The sequence below is a fragment of the Cricetulus griseus genome, chromosome 7 (assembly GCF_003668045.3).
Source record: "Cricetulus griseus strain 17A/GY chromosome 7, alternate assembly CriGri-PICRH-1.0, whole genome shotgun sequence".
NCBI classification, from domain to species: Eukaryota; Metazoa; Chordata; class Mammalia; order Rodentia; family Cricetidae; genus Cricetulus; species Cricetulus griseus.
In genome coordinates this window covers 76,317,408-76,337,950 of record NC_048600.1, presented here as the reverse complement: position 1 = coordinate 76,337,950, position 20,543 = coordinate 76,317,408, and the positions used below count along the sequence as shown (strand labels likewise).

The 20,543-nt window shown below is 42.0% G+C and overlaps 3 protein-coding genes across 36 annotated transcripts in view; 2 read left to right on the top strand and 1 right to left on the bottom strand.

Annotated features, from left to right (window-relative positions):
- Positions 1-3,571, top strand: part of Ncor1 (nuclear receptor corepressor 1) — a 146,267-nt gene extending 142,696 nt beyond the window's left edge. For all 33 annotated transcript variants that reach the window (XM_027427202.2, XM_027427201.2, XM_027427194.2 and 30 more), the window contains 2 exons: positions 531-707; positions 2,504-3,571. In XM_027427202.2, coding sequence (XP_027283003.1) covers positions 531-707; positions 2,504-2,691 — 365 coding nt within the window. In that variant the 3' untranslated portion in view covers positions 2,692-3,571. The remainder of the gene's footprint in view (positions 1-530; positions 708-2,503) is intronic.
- A 1,213-nt stretch (positions 3,572-4,784) lies between these two features.
- Ttc19 (tetratricopeptide repeat domain 19) overlaps positions 4,785-20,543 on the bottom strand; it is a 28,562-nt gene continuing 12,803 nt past the window's right edge. For both annotated transcript variants that reach the window (XM_027427212.2, XM_027427211.2), the window contains 3 exons: positions 9,495-9,649; positions 7,604-7,766; positions 4,785-6,789 (listed from right to left, as the gene is read on the bottom strand). In XM_027427212.2, coding sequence (XP_027283013.1) covers positions 6,656-6,789; positions 7,604-7,766; positions 9,495-9,649 — 452 coding nt within the window. In that variant the 3' untranslated portion in view covers positions 4,785-6,655. The remainder of the gene's footprint in view (positions 6,790-7,603; positions 7,767-9,494; positions 9,650-20,543) is intronic.
- LOC100752194 (protein archease-like) lies at positions 12,363-12,804 on the top strand. The gene has a single exon (XM_035447260.1). It carries the CDS (start codon positions 12,399-12,401, stop codon positions 12,780-12,782), a length of 384 nt encoding a protein of 127 aa, XP_035303151.1. The 5' UTR covers positions 12,363-12,398; the 3' UTR covers positions 12,783-12,804.

Here is a 20,543-nt window from a genome sequence, read left to right as displayed (position 1 = left end):
TGCAGTTGGGTTAGGGTAAAAACTGCTGGGGCTGAGAGAAAAAAAAATGTGCTAAGTGATGTGGATTCTTTAAATATTTTTGTTGTTGTTGTTGTTATAGAAACCAGTCATGTGTGGGGAGGGGACTAGGAAGAGCCAGTGAGACTTGCAGAGTATCTGCTGAGATCCTGGAGAAGGCATACAGTCTGTCCTTTACATACTTTCAGTGGCCTAAGTCCTCCACTTGCTGCTTTTAAATTGAGGTGGGGGCAGAGGCAGAGGGAAGCAGATGGTTATCACCATTACCTATACCCTCCAGCCCAACAGTGTTTCCTTAGTTACCATGCTCTTAAATTTACAGGAGGCTGTGCTCTACCTCCTCCTTAAAGACACACTGCATCTTTAGTCAAGCATAGGATCTGGATTCTTCATGCTGCTACTATGGGTTTTTTCACTTGGTATTATATAATCAGTATTTCGGTAGGCTTTGTTGTTGTCACTGAAAAATTACTTATTGGTAGTTAATATAGTAGCTTGAATTTCACTTTTAGGAGTATGCAAACCAAAGCTGATCAACAAATCAAACAGCCGGAAGTCTAAATCTCCTATTCCTGGGCAAAGCTACTTAGGAACTGAACGGCCTTCTTCAGTCTCCTCTGTACATTCGGAAGGTGATTACCATAGGCAGACACCAGGATGGGCCTGGGAAGACAGGCCCTCTTCAACAGGTGGGGAGTGTGGAGGGGCCTTGTTTAACTGATAAAAATGAGATTCAATTTGTGTCAGTGCTTTGTTAATATTACCTGACTGTGAATTAGATGTTATGGTTTGGCAAGAACTGTACTCTTTTTTGAGACAGAGTTTCTCTATCTTGGAACTCACTTTGTAGACCAGGCTGGCCTCGAACTCACAGATCTGCCTGTCTCTGCCTCTTGAGCACTGGGATTAAAGTTGTGCTGCACTGCCTGGCAGAACTGTAGTTTTCTCTATCTACTTTTCACAAGATAATTTATATTTAGGTGGTCCATACATCATCGTCTCTGGACTATGCTGGTTGGTAACTAGTATTTGCAAATGAGGTGACTCCCCTTTAGTTTTTACTAAGAAATCAAAATCAGAACTAGGAAGCATAATGCCTTAACAAAAGCCATCATGTCTAAGGTTTACATCTCCACAAATGTCTCATGTGCTTTTGAAAACATAACATCAGTGAGTTGATGAAATGGCTTTACTGTAAAATAACTTCAGGCCTAATGGCCTGAGTTCAATCCAACCACATAAATCTGCCAAAAGTTGTCCTTTGACTTCCACCCATGTCATGGCACAAGCAGGCTCACACATACCATACACAATACAAACAAGAATTAAATATTTTTTGTAAAAGTAGCCATTTTTTGAAAGGAAGATTAAAAAAATAAGACTGGCATATCTGCTATGGATTTTAGAGTTTTAGAGAATCGTGTTTTCCACCCTCCTTATGGGTTAATATACATTTATTCCCCATCCCCAAATCTGAAATGAGCTCTCCCCCTGTATTTCTAACAATTTCATAGTTATACCTGTACACTCCAAGGCTTCTGCCTTTTAAACTTCTAATGCCATGTGTAAAGGACTATGTATTAGTAATCTCTTACAGAAGCAATGCATACATTAGCAGGTAGGTTAGCCCACAACACAAAGTGTTGGGAGTCACTGCATCTTCACACATAAATGTGTCAGTGTACTTTGTTCTCATCCTCCCCTGCCCATGTCTCCCTCCTGCTAGTCCTCCTCTTTCCCTGCCCATACCCCTTCCCTTCACCCTTCACCCACTGTAACCCAAGTAGACCCAAGTAACGATAGAGAAAACTACAGTTCTGCCAGGCAGTTTTGGGGTTTTTTTTGTTTTTTTTTGAGACAGGGTTTCTCTGGAACTTGCTCTGTAGAACTCAGAGATCTTCCTGCCTCTGCCTCCTGAGTGCTGGGATTAAAGTTGTGAGCCACCACTGCCTGGCTTCTAGTGGTTTTATTCAAGTGTTCCATTAGTTTATTCTAGGGAAGGAATTTTTTATTACATCAGAAGACGACTTGATAAAATGCATGTTTCATGGTTTTGCTTTAAAATCACAGGAGGTACTGTGGGACAGGACAGTTAATCAATCTTGAAACGACAATGACAAGTGGTGCTCCTGTTACTGTGCTCCATTTTAAATCTGAGACACATTAAAATCAGCCAAGTGAGACTCTGCATAGAGATCACAAGTGTTGCTAATGTTTCTGGGTACTTGCCACATTCTGAGAACTGTATTTCTGATTTCTATTGGAAAGTTACTAGTATGGCTATGCTTCTCCAATTAGAGTTTAATATTCAGTGACTCTCTGCTTGGATTCCCCATGAAGATGAATGATGTGATATCACAGACTTATCATCTATTCTGTTTTAAAGGCATCACAAGACCATTTTACTAGAATACTCCTGCCCTGTTCCATCCTGTAAATACTGCATGAGATGTGAATAACACTAAAAATCTCTTCCTTTTGTCAGGCTCTACTCAGTTCCCTTACAACCCTCTGACCATGAGGATGCTCAGCAGTACACCACCAACACCGATCGCATGTGCCCCTTCGGCCATCAACCAAGCAGCTCCCCATCAACAGAACCGCATTTGGGAGAGGGAACCTGCCCCCCTGCTCTCAGCGCAGTACGAGACCCTATCTGATAGTGACGACTGATCTGTGCACAGAAGGGAACTCTGACTTTGGTTTTAATTTCAGATTAAAAAAAATTCTGTCCTCCTATGATTTGTGCCCAGAGACTTCTCAGGAGAGCCAGGGCCACAGATGAAGAAATGATGGAAATTCATTTGGAAAATCAAATGAGAGGAAAAAAAAAACAAAAACAAAAAAACTGCCTCTAATACAGGCAACTCAATGGATTGTAAGTGGAGGAAGGTTGAAGTGTAGAGTTTTTTAAAAGTGGACAATTCCTGTTCTTACATCTGTTTGTAAAAAAAAAAAAAAAACAAAACAAAAACAAACAAACCATGATGTCTTTAAATCACTCTTCTGTAAATAGACGACCTTTTTGCAGTGTATCCCCTTGCTGTAGTATCTGGTGTACTTAAATTTAAATCAGCACATCAACATTGGGGGTAATTTTTTAAATTCTTTGTCTATCTTTTTAACCCCAGCCTTCTAAACAACCTCACGCGGCACAGTTACACAGTACTGGCTGCCATGGGCATTGTACTTGTGTTTCCTCTAAATTCAACTTTCCAGGTGATGTTTAAATCTTGTGAAAATGTTTAGGTTTTTAACACATACCCTGTCATAAAGCCTGAATGAGGTCAAAGGGCAGGAGCAACAGAACTGTCATATTGTGAGTTTCCAGAGCGGGCTTTATTTTCTCATTAGTGGCACTGAAAAAAAAAATTACTGCATGGGTATGTTGTAGTTCAGTTTTACAGTTTAAAGGCTTATTTGAGGTATACCTCAGTGTTTATGCACACTGGTAATTTAACCTTGCCCTTAATTATTCTTCTGCATTTGATGCAGCCCAACCAAGCTTTTTTGTTCTGAAATAAATTTGACTATCCGGTCCATAGCTACAGTACATCATTTGTGACTTAAGAGTCTTCGTGTCTCAGGTTTCAAACAAGAAATACACACACTTTAGTTTGACGTAATTGGCTGAGTTAAAAAGATAACACTCTGGCCAGGCGTTGGTGGTGCACGCCTTTAATCCCAACACTGGGGGGGGGGGCAGAGGCAGGTGGATCTCTGTGAGTTCGAGGCCAGCCTGGTCTCCAGAGTGAGTGCCAGGATAGGCTCCAAAGCTACACAGAGAAACCCTGTCTCGGAAAAAAAAAAAAAAAAAAAAAAAAGATAACACTCTGTACAGAACCTCGGTCTTCCAGGCTTGTTTTATGCTGCGTGTTGAACTAACCATTGAACATAGTCCTTTCCTATCTCTACATTAGTGCCCACTCTGCTTCTACAAAACACAAGGAAAGTGTTTTCAAGGTGCAAGTAATTTAAAGACTGAATTTTAAACTAATTATGGTACTGAAGGATCACTTTTTATTAAGAATGCTTGCTGTGTTTTTGGATTTGCTTTCATACAGACACCTACTGGTTTGGGGATAACGCCATTGAGAACTAGAAGAGAAAAACAGGTCACAGACTTTTCAGAAGATCTGAACTTCTAGGACCACTGCCTAAGCCCCTCTTAGCATCTATACCACTGGTTTCTAATCTCCCTTTTTTAATAGGTAAAGACACAGGCTCAAATTTGACCATATAACTTAGCAAGTAACAAAGACATTTGAGATATTAAAAATAATCTTGAGCCATGCATGGTAGCACACCTTTAATCCCAGCACTTCGGAGGCAGGCAGATCCCTAAAAGTACAACCAGCCATGGCTACACAGTAAGACAGGACTCTTATCACTTGTAAAGTTTGCAAGTGTCTGAAGTGTACCTTTAAAGTAGTCATGAACACAATGAAGACCGAATGTTTTGATTACGTTTACTGCTGAAAGCCCCCCATGCCCCCCCCACCAAGTTCTGGTAATAGCCTAGAACTTAGTAAATCATCTTGCTGACCCCCAAAAATGATGACTGACTGACCCAAAGTGTCTTTGCTGTTCGGAGTTGGATTCACTTTAGGACAGAATAGCCTAGCTTGCTACTCTTGTAGCTCCATGCTCACCACAATACAACAGGAAATCCAGCATCACTTCTTAGTTCAAAACGTAAGAATCCTCATGGAGTTTACCTAGGGAAGTGATACTAAGGGAGAAAGCAAACACTGAGACTTAAGAAGTCAGCTACAAATCAAGGTGTAGCATTTTTTTTGTGGGCCAACACTTTAACACATGCACATGCAACTTAATCAAGGTCTTCCAGCAGAGGTAATATTCTAACAATTTTCCAGGCTATTTAGTGAGAAATTTTATACTACACTTTAAATTTTCCTATGTTGTGATTCTATCTTACATACACTTATGCCCTGAAAACTCCAGTAACATGGTATAGTTCAAAACTTTAATATGAGATTAAATGTAAATTGTTTGAAGTTGTAATCAGTAAAAGAAGATCAGTCCCTTTGTCTCACTGCCTTTTTTATAATAGTGCAAATGAATGCTCCTGGGAACATGTGTTTTAGACCATCTATCTGAAAACTACAGTCTCCCCAGCCACAGGACCATGAGGCAAATCACTACAGAGCATTAAAAATCCTAAGACTTTACTTTTGGTAATTCTGGACTTATGAAACAGTAAAACACTCTCAAAGCAAAAGGTGACTGAAATCATATCTCTTGTTATTCTTGGTTAGTTAAGGATTAAGTGGTAAATGAGCTTAGACAGAAGGTGGTGAGAACTCTCCCTGCACAACACAAAATTCTGAGGCTTTGGACCTTAGGATTTTCCTTTTAGTAACTCAGTCAATTATTTTTCTATGATTCAAAGATTATTAGAGTACATACAATATTGTGTAGTCTCTAGTTTATTTACAAAGATTCATTCTCCCAGTACAAACATGTGAACCAATAGTCCATTGGCCAGTCCTGTTACTCAAGCTGCCCACCTCCATGGGGATGCCAAAACCACCAGTATTCCTTCATGACACCCAGAAAAATTGTCTTTTCTCCCAGTCAAATGGCCATCTGCCAAGCTGCAAAGGTAAAAGCATTCATCCATGTATCTTGTATGTATGTAATCTGAGGCAGTGATGAAGTTTTTTTTTTTTTTCCAGCATAGCAGTCAATACATTTTAAGTCATCAGACATAAAATCTAATTGCTTTCCCATTTTACAGAACTTACATATAAAAAGGTAGAGCTAGGGTAGGTTCCACACTGCCAATGGCACACATCTATGTTGTTATTAGTATTATTACTGGATTCGGCTAGACTCCACTATGTGATTATGGCTATAAAGGAAGCTCAGTGCTCAAACAGCACTGATGAGAGCCTGCAGCCTTTCTGCCACCACCATTTTTAGTGCACATATAAACAGGTGACAAAGTGCCTATTCCCTCCCACTTTAGAAGTGAATGTTGCTTACTGGTGGCCAACTAGAATTTAATCATTTCTCCTCTACATTAACTCTCACAATGCTTCAATAAAAGATTATAAAAAAAAAAAACACTCACCAAAATCCTCCTGTGCCAGACAAGTAACTTGTTTGCCAGAAATGGATAGAGATGAGAAAGCACGAACCAAAATCCTACAGAAGGTGTAATGACCACACCATGGAGAACTTAGCCACTTAGAGTATACCATTTTCTCAGACGAGGATGGAACCCCCCTTACATGTTGCAATGGAAAGCATCACTTCACACCACACCCATATAAGTCACAGTCAGTACAGGGTGAAAGCTGTTGCACCTTTACAAACAAAAGTAGGGCCAGGCACAGTGTCACCTGCCTATCAACAACCCCAGCACTTGGGATACTGAGGCAGGAGGACTCCAAGTTGGAGGCCAACACCCCATTCTCAAAGTAAACTAAATTTAGAAACAAAAGTGGCAGTGTATACAACTTGTCCTCCACCGAGGCGGGGTTAAAGAAAGCTGAATTTCAACAATGATTCGAACCACTGCTTGGGGTCCAGACACTGAAGAACAGTCACTCTTTTGGGCTACTAGAAATCACCCTCCCTACAACAAATGAACTTACATAGCTTAACAAAATTAAGTCAAAAGTCTACTTTTTCTTGACAGCTCAGCCAATTCTTCCCTGATGTGCTGTACAGAAACCTCATCTCTTTTCAGCTCTGCTTGCTTCAGTGCTTCCTGGTAGATCTCTTTTGCTTGTGTGTATCGTTCTAAAATAACCCAAAGAAAGGGGAGAAGAAAATGTGTTTTCAAAGTGACTAAAGGGAAACCACTACTAGTGAGGACTTGTGTCCAATTCTTGAATAACATCTAGTGTTGCCTTGTTATGGTTTCGAGAAGATGGAACTTGGAGTAGGTATCAGCTCTAGGGGACTTAGTTCTGTGGAGTCACTAATGCCCTTTATGATGGTGGGCTCCCCCTTGGCCAAAGGTTTCACAATTGTGCATGCAATAGAGACCTATAATCCCACGTTTATGGACACTTCAGGTGAAGCCCTGAATAATATGGAATGGCAGGAAACTGTTATTATAGTGAGGCTTCAGAGCACTGAGGAACTGTACCTGTAAAACAACTTAAGAATCTGAAAAGCACTATAGAGACAAGAACCTATCACTGCAAAGTGTGCAGAGATAAGGAAATGGTGTGAATACAGCAAGAGTACATTAACACATGCATTTTCTGCCCTTATTTAGCTAGCCTTTTAACTTAGAGCAGTGGTTTTCAACCTTCTAATGCTGTGACCCTTTAATACAGTTCCTCATGTTGTGGTGACCGCCCCCCCCCCAAATTACTTTCACTGCTACTTCATAACTGTAATTCTGCTACTGTTTCAAGTTATGATGTAAATACCTGTGTTTTCCAATGGTCTCAGGTGACCCCTGTAAAGGGTTGTTTAACCCCCAATGGGGTTGAGAACCTTACTGATTTAGGGTTTTCCTCATAGTCATTTGCCCTCCCCCAAACTGTTTCACTTCAAAGCCCAGCAATAACCTGAGAAGGCAGTCTGTTTCCCCTGTACCTACCTCTGTGGATCAAGATGGCAGCCAGATTGCTGAGCACCATATGCAGCTCAGGGTGATTGATCTCTCTCGCCAGATCTGATGCCCTCTGCATATATATGTAGGCGTCATCAAAGTGGCCCTGTGCATCCAGAGTAGTAGCCAAGTCACTCATCAGCACAATGGTCTAGAAAAAGAAAGCAGCCTTTTCTTTACAAATACACTTACACAGAGCATTAGCCTGAAGTTTGTCACACAGGAGAGCAGGCGCGCGCGCACACACCCACCCACACACCCACACACCCACACACCCACCCACCCAGTCTTCATTAGGACTCTACAAAATGAGAGGGTGAACTGTAGGCATCTGTTGATCCATACTGTACTACAGACCATATCAGTCCCATACTGTGGTGAGTAATGATGAAGACTCAGAAAGGGAACAGGACATTCTGCTCTGGACTGAGAAGAAACAGATCTCCTGTATTATGGAGGGTCTCATTAAAACTTGGAAACGGAGAAAGAGGTAGCCTGTGCTCTGAATTTCAAGTTTGCTTGTTACTGGTCCCCGATGACCTACCATTCAGGCTCTCTGCATTAAGTCCTAGCTTTCCATGTTCAGTCTCATTTGTTTGTATGGTGGGTTGCAGACATTCAGACAAAGCACCCTCTCCTCACCCTAAGGATGTATTTTACCATAGAAGCAGAGATGATCTCAACTCTGTGTTTAGTTTTCTAGCAAGGCTTTGTTTTGCCTGCTATGAAAAATTATACATTCTGTAATAGTGGTTTTAAAAGTTGTTTTTTAAGGATCAGTAGTAGAGCCCTTGCCTTGAAATTATGAAGCCCTGGATTTAATTCCTAGTCCTGCCAAAAAAAATTTTTTTGTTTTGTTTTTTTGTGACAGGGTTTCTCTGTATTGTTTTGGAGCCTGTCCTGGAACTCAATCTGCAGACCAGGCTGGCCTCCAACTCACAGAGATCCACATGCCTCTGCCTCCCGAGTGCTGGGATTAAAGGAATGAGCCACCAATGCCCAGCCAAAAATTTTTTGGGGGGTGGAAAGAGACAGGGTTTCTCTGTGTGTAGTTCTGGCTGTCCTGGAACTCATTCTGTAGACCAAACTGGCCTCAAATTCACAGAGGTAGGTCGGTCTGTCTGTCTGTCTGTCTGTCTGTCTGTCTGTCTGTCTGTCTGTCTGTTTCTGCCTCCTGAGTGCTGGGATTAAAGGCGTGAGCCACCACTGCCCAGTTGAAAAAAAAATTTTTTTTTAAGTCCCTATTTCCTCACCTCCCAGTTACACAGGAGGCAAAGATACTCATATGTTAACTAACATTTACTTACAAGTTTCTGACTGTAATGCAGTAGTTATGGTGTTGCTTCTAATTGGTGTGGGGAGATTCAGGCCAGTACAAAGCTAGTCCCCCAGCATGGAGTCTGCAAACCACTGTGAAACATGAGGCTGCATATTCTGAAGCTCTGAAAGCAGACACTGGGTTAGACCTATCTTGTAGTAAGACTACGGTGTAAACCATGACTCATACAAAAAGGGTCTATGCAGAGCCAGTGATGAGCAATCTCAAACCCTTTTTGAAATAAGTAGTTGGGAATAGTGAAAGCTGGTGGAAAGAAAGTGAGCAGACTGCATACAATCCTTTATACCCTCACAACACAGTTCAGTCTGGCTATACCCATAACTGATATTAGCCACTGAATCTAGAGCCTCACCAATGCTAGGCAAACTCTCCACCACTGAAATATACCCACCCTTTGTCTTTTTCTGCTTTTGACATGGGATCTCACTAACTTGGCCAGGCAGCCTTGAACCTGTGACCTTAAGGCCCATCCTTCAGAGTACCTGTACCACCAGGCCTGGCTTACATGCATTGTTCCTCAGAAACGCTTTCCCCCTTTACCTGTGGGTGTCTTTCTCCTTGTATTTCTTGACAAATCTGCAGGGCTTTCTCATACATCCTCTGTGCTTGCGATAGCTGCTTGGAGAAGAGCAGGTAGCGTGCACAAGAATCTAAGCACATGCCAAGGAGGAGGTAGGTATTGGCTTTCTCTTCCACTAAGAGAGAAATAAAAGCATGAGAATGAAACAGTTATTTACAAAGGTGAAAAAAAAAAAAAAAAAGCCAATCAACTTCTTCATTGTGGCCACCAGGTTCCACTGAATGTCTCCGGTCACTTAGGTAAACTCCTAACTACAGGAAACTGTTTGAATGAACCAATTAAATAACAAAAAAAAAAAAAAAAAAAAGACAAATTAGGCTGTCTGAAATCATGGAACACCCTACCCCCATTCTGAATAAAGAGTTCACAGATCAATTCAAATATTGAATATTTTAAAACTGGAAACTAGTAATCAAATGATTAAGTAGCTGGGGTTGGTGGAGCACACCTTTAATCCCAGCACTCAGGAGGCAGAAGCAGGTAGATCCCTGTTAGTCTGAGGCCAGCCTGGTCTACAGAGTGAGTTCCAGGACAGCCAGGGCTGTTACATAAGAAAACAATGCAGTAAGAAACCAAGAATACTTGGAATTCTGAAATGGTCTCAAGTCAAATTTAATCTCAAACCAAATTTAAAGGACATAAGCCAATTGCCCAAGAATAAGGGCTGGGCTGTGAACTGACTTCAAACTTCATACCTCTGATACCACACGAAGAGCATGAGGCTGCAGATCTAGAAAACAGGGCCTAGTATCAGCTTTACAAGACCTCAGAATAATGTAGGAGACATGATGAGTGAGAATAATTCCAAGCTCACAAAGAACTAGAAACAGGCTGCTTGATGGGTGTTTTTCCTATAGCCTAGATTGGCCTCAAACTTCTATAAATCCTATCTCAGCCTTCCAAGGATAAAGATACAGGCATGAGCAACCAGTCTTGGCTTATTAGCTAATTTTAGGCATGAAAACTATCAGACAGCACCTGAAGATGTTCACTTAAATTTACCAGCAGAGCTATCATTCCTTCTCCATCTTCTAAGGTTTTCAGGAAATTGACAAATGGCATACAAAATGTTAAAAATAGTATGTTACTAAGTAACACTATGATCAGTTACTGAAGAGATAGTTCAAATAAAACAATGCAGCTGTGGTGGATGAGCATAGTCATCTGAGTAATGAAATAGTGAGAGTTAAAAAAAATGAAGTTTAAAAAGCACAAATCTAAAATAATTTGCTTAATTATAAAAGGTCAATAATAGGCTGGGCAATGGTGGTGCACACCTTTAATCCCAACACTCATGAGGCAGAGACAGGTGGATCTCTATGGTTTGAGCCCAGCCTGGTCTACAGAGCGAATTCCAGGACAGCCTTTGAAGCTACAGAGGAACCCTGTCTCAAAAAAACAAACAAAAGTCAATAACAACTTTTGAGGGCAAGGCTAGATAGAGCTCTTTTGGTAGAAAGATTGCCTATTTTCCATGAAGCCCTGTGTTCATCCCCAGCATAGTACAGTCTGGGTTTGATAGCACACACCTATAATCCAAGCACTTGGAAGTGGAGGTCAGAGAATAAGGAGAGTCACCCTCAGCTACGTAGTGAGGTTAGCATGGAAGTCATGAAACCTTGTCTCATATACTGAAGTAGGGAGTGATTTGGAGAGATGGCCCAGTAGCTAAGAGTGTATGCTGGACAAGTATGAAGACTGGAGTTCTAATGCCAGAACCCAAGAGAAAAACTTGGGGCATGGCCATACATGCAACCCTCCCATTCCCACCCTCACCTCCCTTCCTTCCCTGAGACAGGCCTACAGCTTGCAAACCTCCTGAATGCTGGGATTACAGACATGTCCTACCATGCCCAGCTAAACTTTCTTTAAATGTTTCTGTGTTGTCTAAATAGTCTTTTTAGATCATACAACTATAAAATACATCAAAATAACTTTAAAAGACCAGACAGAGAACTGGGCACTTGCCTAGCATGTGCAAGGCTCTGAATCCTATACCAAACAAGCATATGATAAGCCATAAAAATAAAAGAACAAAGTGACAAGCAATTCTAGGGCAAAGTGATTACTGTTACACGTAAAGGAGAGGGGGCAGAAAGTACAACTAATGAGGTAAAATGCTTGGAATATTTTCTAAAAAATGTTTTAAAAATACATTTTACATTCATGACACATTCTGAGTTCCCAGCACCCACACTGGGCAGCTCACTCCAGCTCCAAGTGATCAATACCCTCTTCTAGAATCTGAGGGCACCTAAAAAATCACATGCACATAACTAGACACAGACATGTATGTGTGTGTGTGTACATACACAATTATACATCACACACATGTACACACATACACATGCATGCACACAATTAAAAATAAAGCAAATCAGAACTGGAGAGAGGGCACAGTGGTTAAGAGAGGGCACAGTGGTTGAGAGCACTGGCTGCTCTTGCAGAGGACCCAGGTTTGGTTCCTAGCCTCCATATGGTGGCTCACAACCAGCCATAACTCCAGTCCCAGGAATGTGGAGCTTTTTTTCTGGCCTCTCCAGACACCAGGCATACAAACAGTACACTTACTTAAATACAGGACAGTCATACATATAAAATTAAATAAATCTTTTTAAACGTGAATAAATTAGCCAGGCAGTGGTGGCACATGCCTTTAGTCCCAGCACTCGGGAGGCAAAGGCAGGCAGATCTCTGTGAGTCCGAGACCAGCCTCGTCTACTAGTTTCAGGACAGCTTCCAAAGTCACAGAGAAACTCTGTCTTGAAAAAAAAAGAAAGAAAAAAGAAAAAAAAGTGAACAAATTAAATAATAAAGCTTTAAAGATGTGAAGGAGGGGATGTGGGGTCCTGAAGTCTGCAATCATGGCTCAAGAAGAGGAAGATGGTAGAGATTACAATTTGATGGAGGAACAGAAGGCGATCAAGGACAAGTATCTTCCAGCCAATCAAAAGTATGAATATTTGGATCATACAGCTGATGTCCAGTTGTATGCATGGGGAGATACTCTGGAGGAAGCATTTGAACAGTGTGCCATGGCCATGTTTGGTCACATGATAGAAACTAAAACTGTGAAACCCCTCCAAACAGTAGAAGTAGAAACCCAGGGAGATGACTTACAGCCTCTACTGTTCCACTTTTTGGATGAGTGGCTTTACAAGTTCAGTGCTGATGAATACTTCATACCCTGGGAAGTGAAAGTACTTAATATTGATCAAAAAAATTTCAAGTTACGGTCAACTGGGTGAGAAGAATTTTCATTGTCCAAGCATCATCCTCAGGGAACAGAAGTCAAAACAATAACATACTCAGCAATGTAAGTCTACAATGAAGAGAAGCCAGAAGTGTTTGTGATCATCAACATTTAAGATACTAAGAAGCGAGGAAGGAAGCAAGGAAGGAAGGAAGAGACACTTGGGGGCTGGAGAAAACCTGGTTCAATTCCCAGCAACGACATGACAGCTCACAACTGTCTCTAACTCCTATTCCAAGGGATCCAATGCCCTCATACAGACATTCATTCAAGCAAAACACCAGTGTATATAAAATAAAAATAAATTATTTTAAAAAAGAGAAAAAAAAAAAGATGTGAAAGAGGGACAAATGATAAGGCACTCTAGCTGGGCATTGGTGATGCACACCTTTAAAATCCCAGCACTCAGGAAGTAGAGGCAGGAGAATCCCTGTGAGTTCAAGGCCATAATGAGTTCCTGGAAAGCCAAGGCTATGTAAAAACCCTGTCTCAAAATGAAAGAGAGGGAGAGAGAGACAGACAGATGGACAGAGAAAATGCACCATAAAAGAAGTTCAAAAAAAAATAATGAAAAGGTTTCTCTGCCTGCTTCAAGAGAAAATTTCACACAATGTACAGAATTGGCTTAACAATTTTAAAAAATTACACTTATTTATGGGGGCCCATGCTTGTAATGGCAGCGCAGTGTGTGGGCTTCTCTCCTTTCATCTGTTGAGGCCCAGTGCTGAAACCAAGTCTTCAAGCAGCTGCCTTTACCTTCCGAGTTATTTCACTGGCCCAAAAGGACTTCTTTTCCAAGAAAAACATTTTAATTATTTTTATTTTATTTATGAATATAGGTGTTTTGCCTGCATGCATATGTCTGTGCATCACATGCGTGCCTGGTGCCTCCAGAGGCAGAAGAAAGGCACCAGATCTCTTGGAGCTGGAGTTACTGATGTGGGTGCTAGGAATGGAACCCAGGTCCTCTGAAAGAGCGGACAGGCTTCTGAACCATAGAGCCAACTCTAAAGCTCCACAAAATTATTTACTGAAGCATGATTCTTTGGAATATAGGAACTGCTAAGTTAGACAAGAAAAATAATCAGATAATTTAATAAAAACTGAGTAAGAAGTTCAGGCCATTTATAAGAGTCCAGAGGGTCATTTGAAATATGAGGAGCATATTCATTTCTCCAAACTTCAATTATATCTTCCACATATTATGTCTAATCATAGAAAAACATATGCTACTAAAAGCCAGTATATGAAGAAACCAAGATTTGTTATAGAAGCCTATACTTAAAATATAAGCAAAGGGAATTCTCAAATATACAGAGTAGCTCAGGATATACACTATATTAGCATAGAAAAGTGGGTTAAATAGGAATCTGAGGAAGTGCCACAGCAATAATCCACATCTATAAAGTAAGTATAGAAGTTCCATTAGTAAAAGGTTATCTCTAAGAAAACACGAGCACAGCAGTCCCTCCCCAGGTCTTAACTCCCACCTGGTGGCAGTTTGAATGTAATTGGTCCCCATAAGCTCTAGGGAGTGGCACTATTAGGTGTGGCTTGGTTGGAATAGCTATGGCTTTGTTGGAAGTTAGGGTGTCACTGTAGGGGTGGGCTTTGAGTTCTCATATATGCTTAAGTCATGCCCAGTGTCTCAATTCACTTCCTGTTGCCTTCGTATCAAGATGTACAATTCTCAGCTTCTTCTCTAGCACCACGTCTGCCTGCGTGCCATGATGATAATGGACTAAACCTCTGAACTGTAAGCCAGCCCACTTAAATGTTTTCCCTTATAAGTTTCTGTGGTCATGGTGTCTCTTCACAACAGAAACCCTAATACAAACCCAGGGAAACTCAGGAAAGTCTACAGAACTAAAACTGGCTACCTGAAACATCCTCGAATTTTTGCTATACTGAAACTTTGCTTAGTCAACTGAGGTCATCTACAGCACTTCCTGAAACACAATGGCAGAGGAGAAAAGCAGACTCTAACTTAAGGCATTTACTTCCTAGTATATGACAGATAACTGGAAACCTTTCTGCTGGGCATAGCTGAGCTCCCAAGGGTCGCAAGTTAGGAATTAGCTAAAATCCCAAATGGAAAGTATGGGAGCTCAGTTTCTGTTGCGTCTGTAAACGAGACCTAAGAACCCAGAAAGTAAGGCCTTCAAACTTGTAGAAAACAGGGAGCCAGGCCTGAAATCTTCACATCATGTGCAGCATACCCCCAAATGTACAATCAAGCATCTATACAGCGCAGACATATCATCAACATACAGTCAAATGTTCACTATGTCTTTCCTCCACTGGAAAGTCAGTTCCCCGAGGTCATAACTCTAACTACAGCTCAATGTCTAACAGAGTGGCTGGCTCTAATTTCTTTAGTGACTGGTTTGCTGAGTAATCAAATGAAAAGAATTAAAAACAAGGGTACCGAAATGAATATGGAAGAAGATATAATAAAGCTTATCAATTGTAATTACAGAATTTAAAAACATGAACACCACTATAAAACTGCAGCAAGGAAAGTTATTACAAATCAGCAAGAAAATGACAAATTACAAGATAGGCCTGGGCAACCTGACTGTGCAGGGTTGGGGGTTCCCCATTTCATGTCATACTGAAAAGCAAACCATACTTCACTGAGAAACAGATGCAGAAGATAAGGCTAGAGGCCAAACTCAAGCTGACCAGCTGCTATGAAGGACCATCAAGGAAACCCCATGGCTGCTGGCAGTGCCTGTTACATAACAGAACTGGGTAAGAACACATTATTTTCACATGGTCATCCCTGGCTTCCAAGATTATCCCTTCAAGAAAGGGGTCTATTAAATACCCAATAACAGCTAAAGTATGTTTCATAATCAAAATTTATCATGTAGACACATTTTGAAAGTTCTGCTAAAGGATCTCAGCCAAATCCCAACCTCTTTGAAGGAATGATGCTTTACACTGACAAAACGCAAGTCTTCCTCACACGAGACCATGGGCAGCACTGAAATTGATCAGATCTAGAATGCTCACTTCTGTCCTGCCAAATCTTTACTTTTTGTTTCCATTTAGTGGGTACATCTCACAAAACATCACAGAATAAAACCCAAGACTTTAACCGTGGTGAACAAACACACATTAGCAAAACTTTGTCTCTAAAGCAGATCCTCTGCTTGTGTTCCTTTCCTCCTCCCTGATTCTAGTGTAAAACCCTGAATACAGGTAACTTTCCAGCTGACCACAGGCTTATGCTTGTTTCCTGACTTGGAAAGGTAGTTTTATTTTGTGGACACATCCTTTCACCGTTCTCTTTTGAAACAGGGTCTCCCCATGCCTACGAATTATCATGGCCACTGCCCTACTAGTCAAGAATGCTAACAAACTTACCATGGGCCAAACTTTAGCCATCACCACCCCCCATTCAATTGAGACTGTGCTTATGGGCCTTCAGGCCCCTGGATGACCACCACCTGACTTGACTCATTATCAAGCCCTCTTATTAAACTCTCCTCGGATTCTCTTCCAATAGTCTTTGGCCTTAAACCCTCCTGCCAGTGCCCCAAGAGAGGCCACAACATGACTGTTGGGAGATCCTGGCTCAAACCTAGGGTGTATGGCCGGACCTGAGGGATGAGCCATGGCCAGAGATTAACTTAAAAACATGAACACCACTATAAAATGCAGCAAGGAAAGCCATTACAAATCAGTAAGAAAATGACAAATTACAAGATAGGCCTGGGCAACCTGACTGTGCAGGGTTGGGGGTTTCCTATCTCATGTCATATTGAAATGTTCACAGTTACATGGCACAAGGCAAATGCCGAATGGGGGCAGCAGTTGTCACACTGGACAGTCTTGTGGCAGAGTGCCTTTCCACCCAGCACATCAGCACAAAAGGCTGAGCTGATCAAGTTCACTGAAGCCCCACTACTGGGGAAATGTAAAGCTGTCAATATTTATAGCCACAGCAGGCAAGCCTTTGCCACAGCTCATATCCATGGGGGCATATACTCAGATCAGGGACTCCTGACAGCCAGGGAAAGACTATTAGAAACAAGCAGGAGATTCTGGGCCTCCTCCAGGCCCTTGAGGGCTCTTATAAAGTGGCAATTACCCATTGCCCCAGTCATCATAAAGGACAGAGGAAGAAATGGGAAACAAAAAAGCAGATGAAGCTGCCTAACAAGCTGATTGCTCCAGGACCCACTATATGGTCCTGGGGATGAGGATACCTGGAGACAGATCAAAAATGGGTATCAAGGACGAAAATGGAGAAAGACAGCTGATGGCCAAGATCTATGGGTAGACACTTGGTCCTGCAGCTCCACCAAGGGACCCACCTAGGAAAGGACAGCTGCTGCTTAGTCACATCTATTTTATCCCTGAGCTAACTAGTCTTTTACAGGATATTACTACCAACTGCCTATCTTGGCAACAAACAAACGCAAAACTCACAAAGAAACAGGACAAGGTAAAAGAGAGGGGTATAGCTCCTGGAAGGTTTTGGGAAATCAACTTCACCAAGGTAAGGCCTGGCAGGTCTGACTTTAAATATTTACTGGTTATGGTTGATATAGTCTCTGGCTGGACTGAAGCATTTCCTACCAAAAAGGAAACTGCCCAGATAGTGACTAAAAATCTATAAGAAGAGATCATTCCCCAATTTGAGATGCTGTGGTCCTGGGGTCCAATAATGGCCCTGCCTTTGTTTCTCAGGTTACTCAGGGAATTGTTAAAATGTTGGGGATTGACTGGAAACTCATTGTGCTTATAGACTCCAAAGTTCAGGTCAGATAGAAAGGATGAGTAGAAACCTTGACTAAAATGACCCTGGAGACTAGTGCAGACTGGACCATGCTCCTTCCCATGGCCCTACTTGGGTCTTGTAACACCCCCCACACACACCTTTTCAGACTAACACCCTTTGAAATCCTTTATGGGAGCTCCCCTCCCCCACCTCGCCCCATCTCCATCCCATACTGAGCCAAGAGGCTCTGGTTGGACTTTCTAACCACCATCTGCTTCAGTTTATCCAGGCCCTCCACTCCTCCCACCAAGGAATTGATAGAGATGTCTTTCGACCTCAACCATTGCAACCCCACCCATTCATACCTGGTGACTTCCTATGGATCCCACATCATGCTGAGACCATGTCTCCTCGATGGAAGACGCTCATACTGTGATCTTAACCACCCAACAATCACAAAGATCAAGAGCGTCAAGCCTCGGATCCATCACTCCCAGATTAAGTTTGGATCTATTCAAGAAACCCAAGAAGCAAGAGCCTGGTGATGGAGAATTCACCAAGACCCCAAGGACTTTCTAAAGATAAAAGACTTATTTCTCAACCTTCTTAATGATAACATTGCTTGCCCCATGCCTACCAGAATTACACTGTCTGGGGCATTACCAGCCCAAATTATATCTCTGGAGTCTGTCAAATACCCAAACAAGATAGATCATTTCTGAAATAAGACAGGAAACTTATGTCTCAGCCCCCAAATTTAAATTGGACAATTGTATCCTATGGTCCACTAGAGGGGTTACCTTCTATGTTCCCCAAAAAGGAAAAATATCCTGAGGATGCTTGGACATTGGGTGGAAACAGAAAGAAAACTCTGGGGCAGACAATATTATGTCTACTCAGCAGAAAAGGTCCACATATATTACTGAAGGTCAGTTTCACTGTGACCACTGGGGATGTGAGACCCAGACCCCAGGATGGGAAATCAATAGGGATGAAAACACAGATATTCACATGGAGGAAAACTCTTCCCATGTGATCCCCAGGACATGCAATCTCTTAAACATTGGGATTTATTTCCCCCTTTTAGATGAAAGGGGGTAATGAGAACCATCAATCTAAGCAAAGGCCCAGGAACAGAATTCACCATCTAGAAACTAGCTTTTGCCCAGTCCTCTTGACCCACAGGACCTCTGGTAAAATAAAAAATCAGCCTCTTCTTCTCCAAAAGGAGGCCATACCTATGGGATCCCAGCCATTACCAGTCCCACCCCCTGTGGTCAATGCCCCTCTTACACCTTCAGATACTGTTTTGCTGGAGAAATTGCCCTGCTTAGGATAATCAATGCTACATATGCTTATTTGAAAGCCAACCATTCTAATTTCACAACTGATTGTTGGCTTTGGCTAGATTCCAAACCTCCCTTTTACAATGGGATTGCCCTCAAGGAAGGCACCCCATCAACCCTCATTAATAGTTATCCTTGCATCCTCCCAAGCTCTTTGTCCATGGACACCCAACCTAACTTTGGGGGACCACCAGGGAGAGGGAACCTGTTTTCACTCTTTCAACTATCCTCTAGCAATAACACCCTACTCCTTGATTTATACAAACTCCAGTACTTATATCCTCCCTAACACCAAACGGTTTGCCTTAAACCAAAATACCCTCTTGGTGGCCCTCTCTCAACTTGGTTTGCCTGGACCTCTGGCTTGACACCTTGCCTCTCCCTAGGACAAGCCTGAGCTTTGTGTATTAGTTCATATTGTGCCTCAAGTCCTGCACTATGACAGGGAGGCAGGGAGAATGCACACGAGGACTACAAGCTCATTACACACTAGGAGGGTACCTAGTCCCTTCGTGATAGGAGCAGGGATTGCAGGGCCAATAGTCCTTGGGACAGCAGCCTTAATCATGGGGGATGGTAACTTGTGGGTCCTAAGTGAACAAACCAACAGAGACATTTCCCACCTCCATTCTTCCATCTCTTTCCTAGAAAATCAAGCTGACACACTGGCTGAAGTGGTCCTGCAAAACTGCCATGGGCTGGAGTTACTTTTCTTTAGGGAAGAAGGAGGTTTATGCATGGCCATGGGAGAAACACATTGCTTCTATGCCATCCATACAGGTGTTATTAAAGAGAGCCTAACGAAAGTTAAAGAAAATCCCCTCCCTAGAGAGGAGGAAAGAAAAAGTTCCGACTGGTACAAATCACTTTTCTACTGGTCCTCCTGGGTGACAACCCTCATCACATGTCCAATAGGTCCCCTAACCCTTCTGTTTCTTGTTTGCTGTTTGCCCCCTGCATTATCAATGCCATTGCATGCTTTGTTCAAGATCAGATATGTGCTGTCGAGCTCATGATTTTAAGGGCACAGTACAACACCTATTCGAGCCCTTAGACAAGGATTCATTGCATTAGTTACAAGACAAGGGAGAATGAAGGGAGCAGGCAAAAGCACGTTGGCCTGAGTACTGCCATTTTGACTTCAGACTCCATTTTACCTGTAGGGTGAAATAAAGTTCAGGTTCCCTGGCCCTAGGGGAGCTGAGAACTTTCTAATGGCTGACCAACCCCTGCCCAAACCATAGAAATAGTCTTTATGCATCTTTAGTTCTCTAGAAACATTATGGCTATTCCTAACCACAGAAGAAACAAATGAATCTGATTGATTGGACTGAACAGCTTGCATTGTATGTCGGTTGACAATGATGGAACACACAAAGAAAGTCCCTAATCTTCAACTTGTGACTGGTGAAAATTGTAACTCTAACTTGGCAGAAAATGTTTGTGACTTTTATGTTTATAAACCCCACTTCTGCCCTGTTTGGGGCTGTCAGGAGAAACAAGGCTCCTGTGTCCTTGTCCTGCAGCCCTGATAGCTCAGTGATGTGATTGTATGGTGATTTAACAAAATCTTTGGAACCAATAAGTATTGTCTCTCTCCTTCCTCATGGGGCATAATGGACTAGGTATAACAAAATTTCCACAATAAAATGTTCCATAGAAAAAGCAAACAGCAGGA

Coding starts and splice junctions, on each gene's coding strand:
- LOC100752194 (XM_035447260.1), top strand. CDS start 12,399: ATGGCTCAAGAAGAGGAAGATGGTAGAGATTACAATTTGATGGAGGAA.